The sequence below is a fragment of the Amphiura filiformis genome, chromosome 14, assembly GCF_039555335.1.
Source record: "Amphiura filiformis chromosome 14, Afil_fr2py, whole genome shotgun sequence".
NCBI lineage: Eukaryota > Metazoa > Echinodermata > Ophiuroidea > Amphilepidida > Amphiuridae > Amphiura > Amphiura filiformis.
Window position 1 is genome coordinate 53,874,250 of NC_092641.1, and position 16,438 is coordinate 53,890,687.

The 16,438-nt window shown below is 39.1% G+C and overlaps 1 protein-coding gene across 1 annotated transcript in view; it reads right to left on the reverse strand.

Moving 5' to 3' along the window:
* The window catches only part of LOC140170310 (FERM, ARHGEF and pleckstrin domain-containing protein 1-like), a 186,321-nt gene that overhangs the window by 51,772 nt on the left and 118,111 nt on the right, over positions 1–16,438 (reverse strand). Inside the window, 3 exon segments of the mRNA XM_072193678.1 lie at positions 2,323–2,446; positions 4,610–4,707; positions 11,131–11,209. Coding sequence (XP_072049779.1) covers positions 2,323–2,446; positions 4,610–4,707; positions 11,131–11,209 — 301 coding nt within the window.

Below are 16,438 nucleotides of genomic sequence, written 5' to 3' on the forward strand. Positions count from 1 at the left end.
TTTTCACTGCCAAGCTCGTAAAAACCTGACTGAGATTTCATGGCGGCCGGGATGTGGAGTCTGAATCGGACTTGACCAATTTTATTTCACTTTTTGTGGCCAAGACCTGTGCCGTAACCAATGGCAATATAAGAACTTTATGATTGGGCATCAAATATTCCTTTCTAGAAGTGGGGGGTTCATATAAATCGAGTTTTAAATGAACCATATGGACAGGCCCATGCAGTGTTAGTTACTCTGAAAAGGAAACAAGCTACCCAGGTTTGTTCCTGCACTCTCTTCATATACCAATACAATAGCTTCTTTCCTGTTTATCTACATGGCAATACAATCAGGAGATATGGATAAACTGCCTCTATCCAGTTCACGCAATTGTTTCCGTTATTTCCCAAGAGTTGATTTCCACACAATACTTGGCTCTTTTCTGGTATATGTTTTGCATACAAAGGCTATTATGACTTGTAAATGAAGTCATGATGGGATGAGAAATTATTATTATTCATTTATTCATTTGTACCCAATGAAGTAGAATCCAAGAGTACCACTGTCATGTTTGTGTGTTGCTCATGAAGGCAACTTAAATGTACCTCCAGATAACCAATGAGGTATAATCAAAGAGTACCAACTCTGTCATGTTTGTACGTCGCTCATGGAGGCAACTTAAATGTACCTCCAGATAACCAATGAGGTAGAATCAAAGAGTACCAACTCTGTCATGTTTGTACGTCGCTCATGGATGCAACTTAGATGTACCTCCAGATAACCAATGAGGTAGAATCAAAGAGTACAAACTCTGTCATGTTTGTGTGTTGTTCATGGAGGCAACTTAAATGTACCTCCAGATAACCAAAGAGGTAGAATCAAAGAGTAACTCTGCCATGTCTGTGTGTTGCTCATGGAGGCAACTGAATGTACCTCTGAATTATTTTTACATGCGCCCGGCAAATTAATTTGGTAATCCATATGTCATTATCATCATTAAGTTTTGTCTGCTAATCAGAGGATGTTTAAAGACATTCCCACAACCCAATGGGGTTTCTGACCTTGTATGTCTGGCTTTTGTACACATGTGGTACAGTTGATCATACCTTGCATTGAGATTGTGTGCAAATACCTTGTGTTTTCATCCTATTATTTAACATTCAAAACATCGAGACTTATGAATAAAATTAATGAAGTGGGACAATATGAATGTTTCCTGTAAGAAAGTCAAATATCAGTCATAAGTCTCAACTATTAGCTCGTTGGCTGCAGTTTTAAAATTACCATTTTGTGTGTGTGGCAATGGGGACTTTGCCTTTAAAATTAGGTTATATTGATCAAATTTCCCAATCATAGTGCATTGTAGGAATGCCTTTAAGCCTCCTCTGTCTGCTAATGAAGGAAGTTATGAAATTTCTGCAGAACAATGCTGGAAACAACTGATATGGTACAAAGCACCTGGTAAACGTGAATGCTGTAGTTAAGCATGTGATGTCACATGATACCGCCGGCTGCTATAACCAATCGGCACTCGTGCATTGATATCACACGTTCATGTACCATATGTGACCAGCTCCAACAAAACCCAGAACAAGTTGCCTGGCATGTTTTTGAGTTATGGGCCTTTAAAGATGACATTCCCATAAAAAAAAAAATCAAATTTTCAAATTCTTTAATAATTTCATGGGTATTTGACTGTGGGACTAAGTGGACTTTCAAATCCTTGAAAGTACTTATTAAAACGAGGTTTATTTAATCAATAATTAACAATTGAACTAAGATAATCCCTATTCAATCCTGTACGGCAGGAAACTAATTAGCTCATTACTCAGAATAGCAATTTGGCAAAAAATATCAAGGTATCATTTACAACATTATCCATATCTTGAAAGGTATTGATGCTTTATATATAATTTTGGTATCATTTTAAAGCTTTTTGTCTAGTGCTTACATTTTTATTCAAATAATGAAATGTTAAAAATGCGATTTGTTCCTGGTTTTGTCTGAACGGGTCACATATTCGCATAGCCTTGGGCTATTCCATTTCAAATCCACACACCCCCTGTAGAAGATTTTGGAAATATCTACCACGGGAGAGTATGAATTTCAAATGGAACGAGCACATTAGGCAGCCCCATTTGAAAATCACCCTCCCTCTATGGGAGACTCGGGTTGAATATTTCTCAGAGGGTGTATGAAATTCAAATGTAGCTGGCTAATGTGTTTGTTCCATTTTGAAATTCATACTCCCCCTGTGGTAGATATTTCCAAAATCTTCTACAGGGGTGTATGAATTTTAAATGGAATAGCCCAATTTGACCCACTTGTTCATATACTTACATATGATTCTTATGGTATTCCTGGATTTTGGATTCCATCGCCCTCGTCTGACTTGGAACAAATCGGAAAGCTTGTATATATCTGCCGTCATCGTGCTCCGGAGGGTGGTAGTCACCCACTTCAGCTGATGAAAGGAAAAAATATGACAGAAAACACAATTATTAATTGTACTGTTATCGTCAGTGAAATGAATGATTTCTTGAAAACAGGCTATTCCATTTGAACCCCCTGCCCCTTCGAGGAAGATTTTTTTTTTTTGAATTCTTAACAAATAAATTTAAAAGTTTCCAGACAGTGGAAACGGCATGGAAGATTTTGAACTTATTCTAACTGGAAACATGTGATACAATCTGCTCCATAGGGGCCAAAGGAGCCATTTTTGAAAATTGAATTAATTATTACCTTTAACAAATATTCGGCTATCATGTACTGAAAATACCAAATGTCTAGCTTACTTGGTTCTGAAGTTTTGTAATGTGTATTTTCTAACATATTTTATTGGTTTTTTAACACCATATTGCATTTGGCCCCATGGACCAGATTGTGTCACATAGTATTTAACAGGAAATGCAGTATCGCCTTCCACAAGGGGTGTGGACTTATAATGGAACAGCCTAATATGACAAGATCTTAATTCATTCAGGCCATAGGAGCCAATTCTGAAGCTAGTACACACCATAACCTAAACTTGTTGAAGTTGAAATCATGGCCTACAGGTCTATCACACAGCCTTGAATACTAGAGTCATTCTCACTACACTCTCTTCTGTGCTTTACCGGTATCTCATTCTCATATTTACCACCTTTGGTCCCAGTCAGAGAAAATAACTTGCGCTTCCCATAATGCATTTCTCCCATTTCATTTTTTCTGTACTGATTTGCTGCTATCTAGTGCAACATCACCTGACATGGGTCGATAGTGATGAAATGTACCTCAATGAACAGAGCACATCCAGATCTTGCAAAATATGTTTATTTCTTGACTATCAACCTACGTTTAGCCAATCTATTCTCAAAATGAAAACAAAGGGAACCTGTACAAATGTAATGGGAGTGTCATTTAACAAAATGAGGTGATGTATTATGTTGCAAAGGATTCTGGGAAGGGTAAGATATCTTCTCTGGATCCCAGTAGAGCAGATTGCATCACAGAGTTTAGTCTCATAACTTTGATTGGGTATAAACCCCCCAATTTCCTCCCCCGGTTTTCCTCCTCCTCCGCTATGACTTTAGAAAAGAAAAGAAAAGGAAACCCAATCTTCAAATTGTATATTTCTGGCAATTGCGTTGCTTGAAATATGATTTGGCTGATTTTAATCATCCTATCTATAAGCAGCTAGAAGCCACAAATGACGCTATCAGTAATCACTGGTGAGCTGGCAGCCATTTTGGGAAGCATTTGAAATCATATTATGTAACCTTCTCATCCTTCCCTAGTGACACAATGACATAAATCATGTGAATATCGCATGAGTGACTTTATACAGAGACATTTTTGAAGTTGCTTTATTTTTTATAAAAGATAAATGACTTATCAATATTTACGCTGGAGAATGGGGGTAGTCAGAATTTTCTTTATTTTATGCTGTCTCCCCCCCCCCCTCGTGTTTGGTCACAAAAATGTGTCCCTCCCCAATTGATCAAATTTCTTCATGTAAGTTTTGCTATTGTTCTCTTTCCTGTACAAAACATGTATTCCCCTAACTTAACCACCCTTGTCCACCTTTCTAATTTCTGGAGCTTCAATGAATCAAGGCACATCAGTTAAACACCAGTCCAGAGTCTACTTTGCTGATCTCAATATATGAAATTATGATACTTAATTAACATTTTAGTGGATTGGTGTCATTGGTTGGATATCTTGGAACTAATGTCTCACAGACTTCAGGATAAGTTATTTTAAACTGAACCTTAACCAAAGATAATCTCAGAATCAACTTCTCCTAATCCTTAACCTAACCTAATGCAACACTATCTCTAATACTAGAAATCTTTGATTGAAATTGATTGTTCTTGTATTGTACAAACAGGAGATGTAGGGGTGTTGGCAGGTTAGGAGGAACACTTTTTTTGGAGGAAAGAGGCAAAATATTCATGAAGAAACTTGGGTGAGGGCATAAAAGTTTTGACCCTATGAATTCTACGAAGGAGATATGTCATTGGGGACCGATCAATATTTACAACTGACACTTCTATTATATAATGCAGTATACGGAATCCGGATTCTCTATTTCTATTTCAATCACCGGTCTGAAAACACAGACCTGTACTCATTACGCCTGACTTACCTTGTAAAATATAAGATGCCATGAGTGCTGCGGTGTTTTCTGAACACGGTAACCTCCCATTGGCAAGATCTTTCTTAATCTGTAAGGCATACATGTACCTGCAAGGAGAAATCACCATAAAGTATAAATAAATAATCATCATTATCATCTAACAAGTTATGTGCTGTACATAATATGCATGATGAGAGTATATTGAACAGTTGGGAAGAACAGATCATGTGGCGTGGATATAGACACTTTTCTTGTTCCATAATCTCATCATGCACTACTCCAGGTTAGTGCAAATTTGAACCACACCAAGAAGTCCCCATTCAAAGCGAGATTGGACATAAGAATATTGGGCTATTCCAGTTGGAATCCATAATCCATACATCCCCTATGGAAGACATTACCATTATCTTCCACAAAGGGAGTGTGAAGTTCAAATTTAGTTACCTGAATTGGTGACTCTATTTGAAATCTACACTCCCTCTGTGGGAGATATGAGTATACATTGTATCTTCAGTCGTGGGTGTTTCAATTTCAACTGGAATAGCCCATTGCCAGTGCACATATGATTATAGTGCATGATGGGATATGCATAAAGAGCTCTGCAGGGACAACCCATGCAGGGAAGATCTTGGTTCTTGGTTTGTATATTTAGCAGAGAGCCATTGCAGCCTTATTCCTGCACTCTTAATCCAAACCAGTTTCATCATTGTTGTAAGAACTAGCTAATTGGGGCTTTGTTAATGACAAATACAGTGATCCAGTCCTAACTTACAATCATATAATATTTATAATGCTAATGACACACAATTGATTTTGGACCAATGAACTGACTTGTCCTTTCCAAATTAAAGAGAAACAATCCAGCTGATTGGTCAGATCTCCCTCGCTAACTAATCTCTTAGCGACTGGAGTATACACCTTATTTCAGCTGAACACACCAATTTACGCCCAATTTCCCGACACACAAACACTGCCAAAGCATGGTGTATCATTAGGTGTGTATGTGTATTATTGATGATATCGGAGGATGTTATGCGATCAGCATTTCACACCGATTTTAACAGACGGAATGCCTCTCAGTTACTGGCGTCTGGGAATCTTTCAACATCCCGAGGTGTCAACATGGCCGGTCTCGTAAAAATGTAAAATGGATGAGTTTGAAAACACTTTACTAGCGCATATTTCACACGCATGATTCCGGTGCATACTCAAAAGAAATTTCAAGCCAAGATACTAGTCATTTTGCACCAAGCTCTTGAATTAAATTCCTTGCTCCAACTATCTCTCCTTCTTTTATAATGATGAAACTGAAAACACTTTGTTACAATGCTAGTGCAAATATTAGGCAGTCAAGTTAGCACAGTTATTCAGGCTTCACACGTCAGTGCAAGAGGTCACGAGTTCAAGCCCTGGTGCGATTGGAAAATATTCTTGTGAAAATAATTGCATTAACTTAATTCCCCTGGACAAGGAACTAGCTGCCTAATTGTCTCATTTTATACCCATACGTTACTCAGTGAGCTCATCCTGGTTGCAATGGTTTGGGTGATCACTTTTTCCAAAGCCAATATTTTGCACAGATAGCTATATTGAGCTACATCCCTGAATGTTCTCTAACCCTAACACCCAACCCTGTTTTTTGCTATCGGAAGTTAGAGAAGAAACAAAAAAAGGAGAGAAGATGAAGAAAAAAGTCACTTGGCACACCCAGGATTCGAACCTTAGACCCCCGCATGCCAAGCACACGATCACCGACCGGTAGCCACAAGGGTAACGCTGCCCCGGGCAGCAATTCCGTGAGCATTATAACACTTAGGGTGATTGTATCATCGCAGACCCTGGGATTCACGCATGCACAGTAGATTTCATCATGGTATTTTGTGGTATTTATGGGTGCTAGGGTTAAATGGTTCATAAGATTTGTCATAAGCCACAGTGGTCAGCAAAAATCTATAAAGTGTGCAGAGGTCTGTGGGTTGGCATTATTTTGCACAGATAATTTGCTGCAAAACATTCACAAGTTACGGTAACAATAAACTGAATTATGTAACTGCCGACTATGCGATTACAAGCATACCTCGTACACTTTACATTGATCTTGAGCTGCCTAAAAAGTATCCAGGGGCTCAAGGGTGATTCACATGGGAAGACACTGTAAAATACTAACATTTTGTTGCAGGTTGCTTTTCTGGAATCGGGGAAAAGTATCAGTGGCCATATATAGCAATCTGATCTATTTGAAATTTATTATTTGGGGGAAAGATTCCGGATTACTGGATTCTAAATATGAGGATGACAGTGCATATGTTTGAGATGTTTTTTCCTTTTGTGCAAAAAAATATGCAATTTTTACATTCTTGCCTCAAAGCAAGGAAGCTACATTACAAAACATGTTCGTCTGGAGCTAATAAATGCTGCTGCCCTGGCTCTCAATGTTAACCCCATAAGTACTACCTGTGCTGATTGGCTACATGAAGACTATTATGATTTATTCAGCCAATCAGCAACATGGTAAGAATAGTGGTAGGGCTGGTGATGATTAGCTTACACATTTAAAAGCTGTATTTTAATTGGTCACTCAGATGACTATTATTGTGTAATTAACCAATCAGATATGTTGTAAAGGAGGTGGTAGGTAGTTGTCAGGGGTTAAGTGTGGAGAAGGTCTTCAATAGGCGAGAACACAGCTGTCGGCATGTTGAATATTTCATTTCTAACACTTGCAACAGAACCAAGACTCAAGGCGCATGAAATCGTGCTTTAACCTTCATGAATATTCCAAAATGAGAAGAATCAAGAATGTTATCAAGTATTTATTACTTAAAGCCGAGTAAAGGGAATTTATCTTTACTTGTAATCATTTATTTTCCAGGCATAATAGATTGTTTAAACTATTTTGGCGCAGATGTTGGTTAACCCTAACTCCCTGTTTGTTTGTTTTTGTGTGTGTGCCCAAAGGGAGCCTGGGAAAGAAAGGAAGGAAGGAAGGAAGGAAGAATATGAAGAGAAAAGTTGTTTTCTAATCCCTGGTTTAGAACCACCGACCCCTCAGGTGCCAAGGACAACACTAGGGATAGTACTGGTTTAGAACCACCGACCCCTTAGGTGCCGAGGACAACACCAGAGATAGCATGCCTGTCGCCCAACTCTTGTCCGTCCACCGGGACAACACCAGAGATAGCATGCCTGTCGCCCAACTCTTGTCCGTCCACCGGGACAACACCAGAGATAGCATGCCTGTCGCCCAACTCTTGTCCGTCCACCGGGTCAACACCAGAGATAGCATGCCTGTCGCCCAACTCTTGTCCGGCCACCTGGACAACACCAGAGATAGCATGCCTGTCGCCCAACTCTTGTCCAGCCACCGGGACAACACCAGAGATAGCATGCCTGTCGCCCAACTCTTGTCCGGCCACCGGGACAACACCAGAGATAGCATGCCTGTCGCCCAACTCTTGTCCGTCCACCGGGACAACACCAGAGATAGCATGCCTGTCGCCCAACTCTTGTCCGTCCACCGACAACACCAGAGATAGCATGCCTGTCGCCCAACTCTTGTCCGGCCACCGGGACAACACCAGAGATAGCATGCCTGTCGCCCAACTCTTGTCCGGCCAACGGTTTTGTGTCTCAGAGTACTCCGCAATCAGGTCTTGTGAGATGCATGGGCTTGCAGTCAATTTGAGCTGTATTGTTTTGTGTACTATAGTAGTATTAGAATTAAATAAATGCAACAAAGATTATCTTTTGTCTTTTATTAAGAGCTTTCAGAGGGGACTCTATTCTCCAGGAGTGAAAAAAATAAGTTTTGCAGGAGCAGCAGCATTTTCCGAGTTCATTTGACAAAAGAATTTATTGTTTACTGGAATATTCAGAAAATGTATTTGAACGTTTTTGCTCCAAATGATTTTTAGTGATTCTTTATCTGATGATGGCAGCAAAGTATCAGTCACTAAGTACTTGGTTCATATTCTTGGATAGCACACCTATGGGAGTTAAACCCCTCCCTCTCTTCATTAGATGAGTATTCATCATCTCTTGATAAACACAATAAAGAAGATGAGGTTTTTTTCTTAACTAAAACTAGGTTCCTCTACAGTTAAGAGAAAAAGGCTGCAAGCACTCTATAACTACACCGTTGAGGCTTAAAATCCAAGACTTGTTTTTATAAGTCTCTATCACATATGTCAGTTCCAATCAGGTCAATGAAATTTTAGTCTAATAAGCAAAAAGAGAAAATGAGCTCGCTCACAAGAGAGAGAGGCGGGAAGATACAACCTCAGTTTCATCATCTACTGTGATGTAAAAGACGGATGAAGACTAGCGTCACATAGTAGCTTGGAGGGTTGATCACGAGTCTATTAAACTTGATAAATATTTGTCAGCTAGAGGAGGGAAGAAGTCTTAGTGTAACACTTGTCTAGTTGAATAAACTTTAAGAAGTTGTTGAGGTTATTATCCATCTAGAGGCGGTAATGGTGTTGATTAATGAGGGAAAACCTTACAGTTTATTTGCGCTGAACACTTCAAATGTAGCACTTTTCTGGCACAAATTTCAAGGAGGGAAATGGATGCGGAGTAACTGCACTCTTTAAAGGGGCATTTCGTGATCCACAGCCTCGTCCCCCACTTTTCCCAAAAAAGTTGAGATTTTTACACCACTGGATACCTCTGGCTACATAATGTTTATGTACCAAATATTTCTTGCAGATTAATTCGTTTAGCAAAAATATCGCCAATTTGAATTTCGTTCTGGTGCACCAGAACGAAATTACAACACATTGTCTATGGAGCAGTGTAATACCCATAATCATGCATAACTCGCAAACGCAAAATCGGAATCAACTGAAATTTTGGAAATAAGCTTTTTTCGTGGATATCTACTGAAAAATGTCATAAAAAGAGGATGCTAGGATCACGAAATCCTCCTTTAAACCCAATTTTCATTCATAGATCATTAAGTACCCAGTGCCTACTTCGAGCACATGATTTTGAACATGCAGCTACTTTCCTCGTCAACTCTCATTTTAAAACCAGTGTTTTATAACAACATTTCAGCAAACGTAATGGAAGCAGCCAAGCCCCTCTTTCTTTTCATCAGATCAGTGTTCATCATCTCTTGATGAACACAATAAGGATGATGAGGTTTTTTCTTAACTCAAACTAGGTTCCTCCTTGATTGAGTCAAAAAGGCTGCAAGCACTTCTGTAACTACACCGTTGAGGCTTAAAATCCAAGACTTGTTTTCACAAGTCTCTATCACATATGTCAGTTCCAATCAGGTCAATGAAATGTAAGTGTAATAAGCAGAAAGAGAGAATGAGCTCGCTCACGAGAGAGAGGCGGGAAGATACAACCTCAGTTTCATCATCTACTGTGATGTAAAAGACGGATGAAGACTAGCGTCACATAGTAGCTTTGAGGGTTGATCACGAGTCTATTAAACTTGATAAATATTTGTCAGCTAGAGGAGGAGGAAAGAAGTCTTAGTGTAACACTTGTCTAGTTGAATAAACTTTAAGAAGTTGTTGAGGTTATTATCCATCTAGAGGCGGTAATGGTGTTGATTAATGAGGGAAAACCTTGCAGTTTATTTGCTCTCAACACAATGTAGCACTTTTCTGGCACAAATTTCAAGGAGGGAAATGGATGCGGAGTCACTGCCAAGGCATTAGCCAGAGGTGGCCAAAATGGTCAAAAAATACCTCATTCTACAAAATCAGGGTGTCCACTTCCTATTCACTCCATTATAAAAACCAGAATTTTAGGGTGTCCAAATTGAAAAGAGGGCGTCCAAATGACACCTGGACACCCCTCTGGCTAATGCCTTGGTGACTGCACTCTTTAAACCAAATTTTCGTTTTTAAAAACTTAAATTGGGTATATCATTTAGTAGTTTTGAACTTGAGGCTACTTTCCCCACCAACTGTAAACAATAAATTGCAAAAAACAGAAAAAACAGGAACTGAATGTGCTACTCAGTACCATTCTTACAATATATTGCGAATCATTATGGTTTTCCGTAAGATAACAAATTCTTACAGTTGTCCGGTGTGCGATAGACTAATAAAGACAGTTTCCGTTAAACAGGAGGAGTGGATGAAGAGTGCCTGGACCTATTCATCCAGTGTGAGAATGCGAGTGTATAATGTACTTGATCGATAGCGGAACAATGTCTTGTGACATCATCCGCACTGTGCATCCATTGTGCCTCTGAACTAAAAACGTACTGCATTCTAAAATGAGCAGGATGAAAATATAAGGAGGATGGAAAGTAGCCCTACTAGTATAGGGCCTTTTGACTGTGGTGATCCAAAACCATGCTATATCATAAAACCTGGCTATGTCCAGAGAGCTGCTGCCAGTGACTGCTATAAATTCCCCAGAATTTCTTGGGGACAGCGGTTAGTGGGTTGTGAGCTGTCACTGGGTTTTTAGCAGTTCTCAGTATATAGCATGGTGTATATAATGTGTAATAAAAAAAAAAGGCCCTGTGGTAGGGCTAATGGAAAGTACCATATAATACTTACTTTGTGAATTCATCTTGCAGCTGCCCTGGGTCGGCCAGGTAGAATTTGACAGTGAAATGAAATAACGTCTTTTTGGGACCTGAAAAATACAAAATAACATAGAACCAACAATTATTTACATGATTATGAACTATTATGAATGGCCAGGCTCAAATATCTAACATTGAGAATTTATCCATACTATTGAGTTTTCGGACCAATTCTGTGTTGAAATCACATACCTCTTATGTCACTTTTAAGTTTTAAACTTTGCAAGAAAGTAGATCAATAGATATATATTATATATATGACGGTCTTTCTCAAATATTTTGAAATTAGTTACATTTTTCAGATTGTTTAGAAATATTAAATGAACACAGTAAAGTGCATGTTCCCTTGCCAAATACCAGCAAAAATAATATTCCCACACCTCAATAATTAGTATGTACACAAAATTTCAGGAAAAGGGAGGAATCTAGGGAAATTTTGGCATAAGGGGAATTGCTGCCATTTGGAAGGAAATTTTGTTTCCCCAAATAAAGAAATAAAAAAGTAATATTGTAGGAAAATTGTAGGAAATATTGGTAGTTTTGCAGGAAATTCTTATCTTTGGCTTATCTTACATTTTTTTCAGGCCTGGCAGATAATTCTATAAAAGGTGAAGGTGGATATGTGCAAGAATGTGTCAATTTCACCCATAACTCTACAATTTGGCACTTACGATCTCAGTCAAATCTCAGTCAAAATTACTTAGAACGCTTGAGTAATTCTTCCATTTTATCCATATATCACCTGAATTATGGGCAATACAAAAATATATCAATGTGGATAAGAAAGCGTGAAGGTTTCCCCTACCATAATACCTACCCCTGTCGATGTTGGATACTTCTATGAAGGTGGACACGAAAAGAAAGGAATGGGAGACCACTAAAAGCTTATCCCACATAGCACATGCTCTATGCTAGACTCTAATACCTATGATGATCCAAGATATCACTTGCCTCGCTATTCGAGGGGCATCACTGTTTGCGAACAGGGCTAGTTCTAATCCCACAGAATGGGGGACCATTTCAAATAATAAGAAAAGCGTTCAAACAATTTTGACAGAGATCATAGTTTCACTCATAGAGTGGTGAAGTTACTCTTGTAAATTAGTGATATAGAGGGAAGGGTTATACAGATTGTCCATTAGAGAGTGTCCAGCTTTAGTCCCCTCACACACTACTTTTGCCCCCTGTAGCGCCTCAGTTATGGAAATCTAGTTGCCACATGACTCCAAGCCAGACAAGAACCAAGCATTATACCTTTTGTTATGTTAAGAGTAATCTCAAGCCAGCCTTTGGCTTATCAACGACTGTAAAAGTAGACATTTTTGCGATACAATAATTTTCACGCTTTATGTGCTTGAAGCAGCTATTGCAACAATAGAAACATGCAAATATATGTTCTTTTTATATAGGTCTACGTCCGAAAACTTAAAATCACAAATTAAAATCAAGTGAAAAGGCACAAAATCGTCAAATCGCGAAAATTCACACACACAAAAACACCCCCTTTTACAGCATACAGAACATATGCAACATGATAAGAGACAGAACTCGGCCCACAAATGTACCTTGCCTTCCGGCGGTGCAGATTTTACCTTTTGTACCAGTCCATGTAGGGTTACACATACAACTGTGTTATTGAATTTAGCTTTTGGTTGGAGATAGAAAATGAAAACTTGATAAATCAGAAGTGGCTAGTGAGACAGTCGGTGGTGGATGCCCTTTTCGCTGGAGAAAATGTCACAGCACTTACGGATAAGCAAATCTAGGAGGTCTAATCGGGTCAAAAAGGTCTGGCGAATATATCAGTGTTACCAGAAATTTTCATATGATCAAGAAGTCACCTAATTTTTTCTCTTAACCACTGGTTTCTATAAGACAGGAAACTAACGATATAGTTGCTGGAGCAAATGTCAAAAAGACACCCAAGTTTGCATTTACCCATTGGTTTCTGTAGGGACTGGAAAATCCTAATACCAAAAGTCGCAGGAGCCAATGTCGAAAAAGGCACCCAATCTTGTTCTCACCCATTGGTTTCTATGTGACAGGAAACGGTCAAACATCTTTGTAAGTCACCCAATTGGGCTACCAAATCACAGGATTGATAACCTTACGAATATATCAGGTACGGCTATGGTGTCAGCCTGGGAAATCGCAGTACCGAAAGTCGTAGGAGCCAATGTCGAAAAAGGCACCCAATATTGTTCTCACCCATTGGTTTCTATGTGACAGGAAACGGTCAAACATCTTTGTAAGTCGCCCAATTGGGCTACCAAATCACAGGATTGATAAACCTACAAATATATCAGCTATGGTGTCAGCCTGGGAAATCGCAGTACCGAAAGTCGTAGGAGCCAATGTCGAAAAAGGCACCCAATACTGTTCTCACCCATTAGTTTCTATGTGACAGGAAACAGTCAAATACACTGTAAGTCGCCCAATTGGGCTACCAAATCACAGGATTGATAACCTTACGAATATATCAGGTACGGCTATGGTGTCAGCCTGGGATGTTGTTACCAATGGCATAATTTGTTTTGTTAATATCAATTTATAGGTTGTACAAATAGGAGGGATGTAACAGAAGAAGCCACAGGGAGGGATGGTAGGGACACTAATGCTAGGATGATAGGATCTTAAAATAACACAGCCTGTTAAGGCACAGTTCCTTGACCCCAATGTGAGTGTATAGTTGTAAAATGACTCTGGATATATTGGGTACAAAAACTCATACCCAACTGCATGAAGTCAAGTTTCTGGGCTATCGCTGTTGAATGGAAGATATTGAATTATGCAGTAGGGGATGAGACCATTTAGGCTCAAGGTGTTATCTTAAAGCAATGTCCACCAGGATTTGGACATGGGTGTTTAAGTGAGGTCTTTCATCTGATCCATTTTTCCCAATTTTGTTTTCCTGGAATACAGTTTTTCATTTTAACTTTTCTTTCTATCAAGTAATACTTAGGGTTAGGGTTCATATTCTGTAAAGTATGACTTGGGCTTATATCATATTTCTAAGATACAAACATACTTTATTTGAGCCCAATCTAGTACCTCAATTATTGAAAACGAATCATGCTGGTAAGTATAGGCAGTGGGCAGTTTCAGAATTTTTTATGGCAAGCAGTAATAGGGGGAAAGAGAGTTTGGGTGGTACGATTGTGGAAAATATGAAATCAGGAAATTTTGGCCCAAATGTTCCCAATGTTTAATATTGATTGGTGAAAAAAGCACAAAATGAGGGAGGGGCATTTCACCTCATCCCACACCCCCTGCATCACAACAGAGTATGAAACAGTCAAGATGTGACTCTTGCACTGGGCTATTCCAATTAAACCCCATACACCCCATGCAAAACATTACCTTAATATTTCACACACAGGTTGTGAATATCAAATGTGGTTGTCTGAATGGGTAACTCTATTTGAAATCTACACCCCCTGTGTGGAAGATTAAGGACACATCTTCCATAGGGGGTGTATGTATTTAAACTGGAACAGCCCAATATCCCTTTAACTTGTTAGCAACTAAAAGCGCTCAATCAAGTATCTAAAGATGCGAATGATGTGGCTTTTAACCCTCTTTGATTGCCATCTTCTTCCCAACACTTGCATGACAAGTAAAAATACACCATGTCAAGAACTCCTTCAAACGAACCACCGTACAATGACACGACGTACTACTCCACGGTGAAGACAAACTGAGACTTGATGTAGCCTGAGCCAATAATCAGTGATGCCAACAATGCGGTATAGCCACTGAATTGTGCTACTTTGAGTCTGCCTGCCTGCCATGGTTAAAAAAATCACAGTGACTTGCTAAATAATATCGGGCTACTTAGGCCATTTTTTTTATTACAAGGTGCTAATAATTTCTTAAAAGAAATAGTGGTTCAATACTTTTTCTCATTATTTTTCACATGGGCTATTTTGAGAAATATGGGGGAATTTGCTCATATTTCCATAACCCTCATGACTTTGAGCTCTGGGTCTGGCAGTCGTCTTCATTGCATGATTTCAGTTAATTTTTGGCAATTCACAGAATATGTGCTTCCACAGCATAAATATTTTGCATTCATTCTTCAAGTGCATAAAATGATGTTTATTTTGCTGCTTGTGGTAGTCTATTACTGAATACTTTTCCACTCAATTGAGTCACAATATCATGCAATTTGCTGTTAAAATGCACCCAAATTATGGATTTGGGTAATACGTCTTTTAAATACGGTGTGCTACTTGAGAGCTTGTTTTGGGAGGTATCCTGCAAGTTGGTGCTAAAATGCACCTAAATTTTGGAATTTAGGTGCATTTAGTGTGCTATTATCATGATTAAATGTTGGGCTTCTTGCAAGCACATGCTCGTCTGTTGGCCAATTACTTCTTCACCCAATTAGAAGCAATTTACTGCTAAAATGCACACAAATTCTGGAATTTGAGTGCATTTTGTGCATGTTGTCTTAAATTTTGGCTACTTTCAAGCTCTTGCCGCAGCCAAATTATAGCACATTGTGGCAACACTACCAATAATCTGATTACGCCCTAGACATCTTCCGATAGGCAAATTAAGAGAAAAAAAGCCTTTCACAGCAAGCGTCATCTTACCAATTCAATTTCAGAGCCAAAATATGAGTGTGAGTGTAACAACAGTAACTTGAGTTGCAGACACAAGCCCATGGGGGAAGAGAGATGAACAATGCCGATTGCCACATTATGAAGCTTCCAAGTTTTTGATGTTATAATAAAATAGTAAAATGCTGCATAAAATAGCGGGCTAATGAAAATTGACTCCCGCGTTCCCGTTGCCCCAGATCTAGGGAGGGGACAATTTACTATTTATAAGACGGCGTGAATTTACACTTTTCTCCGCTATGTAATACTGTCGGCTTATATTGCAATTGTATATGCCTCCACCTCTGCAACTCATATACCTGTCTGCATGGTTCTGAATTGCGATTTGTACTGAAGTAGGAAATTTCAAACATTGGCGATAGAGAAGGGTGACGATAGAGTAGCATTGAAATCTGGTGCAAGTTCAAAGTTCAATTCTTGGAGGAAGGGGTATAATGAACATGCTCTTTCCTACTACATTTGAACAGAGTAACTGCTGGGCACCACCCACAATTAAGCAGGCGCAGTGGCAGTACCACAATGGGGTTATACTCTTTCCCCCACCCCCAGTAAAAACTCAAAATTTTTGAAAATATCCGTTTCCTGCAGCAATTTTGAGCTAAATTGGTTGATTTTGCCCCCTCTGATATTCACTTTGTCCTTCCATGCCCCCCT